The sequence below is a fragment of the Somniosus microcephalus genome, chromosome 33 (genome assembly GCF_052327205.1).
Source record: "Somniosus microcephalus isolate GS21.2 chromosome 33, FLI_Smic_1.0, whole genome shotgun sequence".
NCBI classification, from domain to species: Eukaryota; Metazoa; Chordata; class Chondrichthyes; order Squaliformes; family Somniosidae; genus Somniosus; species Somniosus microcephalus.
In genome coordinates, this window is record NC_141019.1 from 35171995 (window position 1) to 35172588 (window position 594).

General features: G+C 49.5%; 1 protein-coding gene across 1 annotated transcript in view; it reads right to left on the minus strand.

The window, feature by feature from the left end:
• Window positions 1-247, minus strand: part of LOC147097157 (inactive dipeptidyl peptidase 10-like) — a 37492-nt gene extending 37245 nt beyond the window's left edge. The window contains exon 1 of the mRNA XM_085972534.1: window positions 218-247. Within this exon, the coding sequence (XP_085828660.1) occupies window positions 218-247 (30 nt within the window). The remainder of the gene's footprint in view (window positions 1-217) is intronic.
• Window positions 248-594: the final 347 nt, after the last annotated feature.

The window sequence follows — 594 nt, forward strand, 5'->3', positions numbered from 1 at the left end:
CAGACTCTAACACACACTCACACTCACTCACTCACACATACACTCACTCTCTCTGTCACACACTCACTCTCACACACACACACTCACTCTGTCACACACTCACTCTCTCACACACACACACTCACTCTCTCACACACACACACACACACACTCACTCTCACACACATCAGCGAGGGACGGGTGTACAGCGAGCGAGGAAAGAATGATGCTGACCTACCCTGTCATGTGTCACGTTCTGGTGGGTCATGATCATGACTGCCGAGGGACGGTTGGGGCTGGTTTGGACAAGGTGCTGATACCCTGCGGGACGGAGCTTGAGCATTCTCTGTGCTAAAACCAGCAAGTTACCTTCCCGAGCCGATCTCTCATCCCCCTCCCGAGTCGCTCAATAATATATTGACCAGGGAGGAATTAATCAGCGTGACATAACTTAACTCTCAGCGTTATTGCGTCCTGCTGCTCTGGAGAGAGAGAGAGAGAGAGAGAGAGAGAGAGAGTTTGGACTAAACCCTTATGTAGGAGGGTTTAGTTCCATAATCTGTGAATCACAAATGAAAACATCAGCACAACATTGAACATTCCAAGATGGGACTG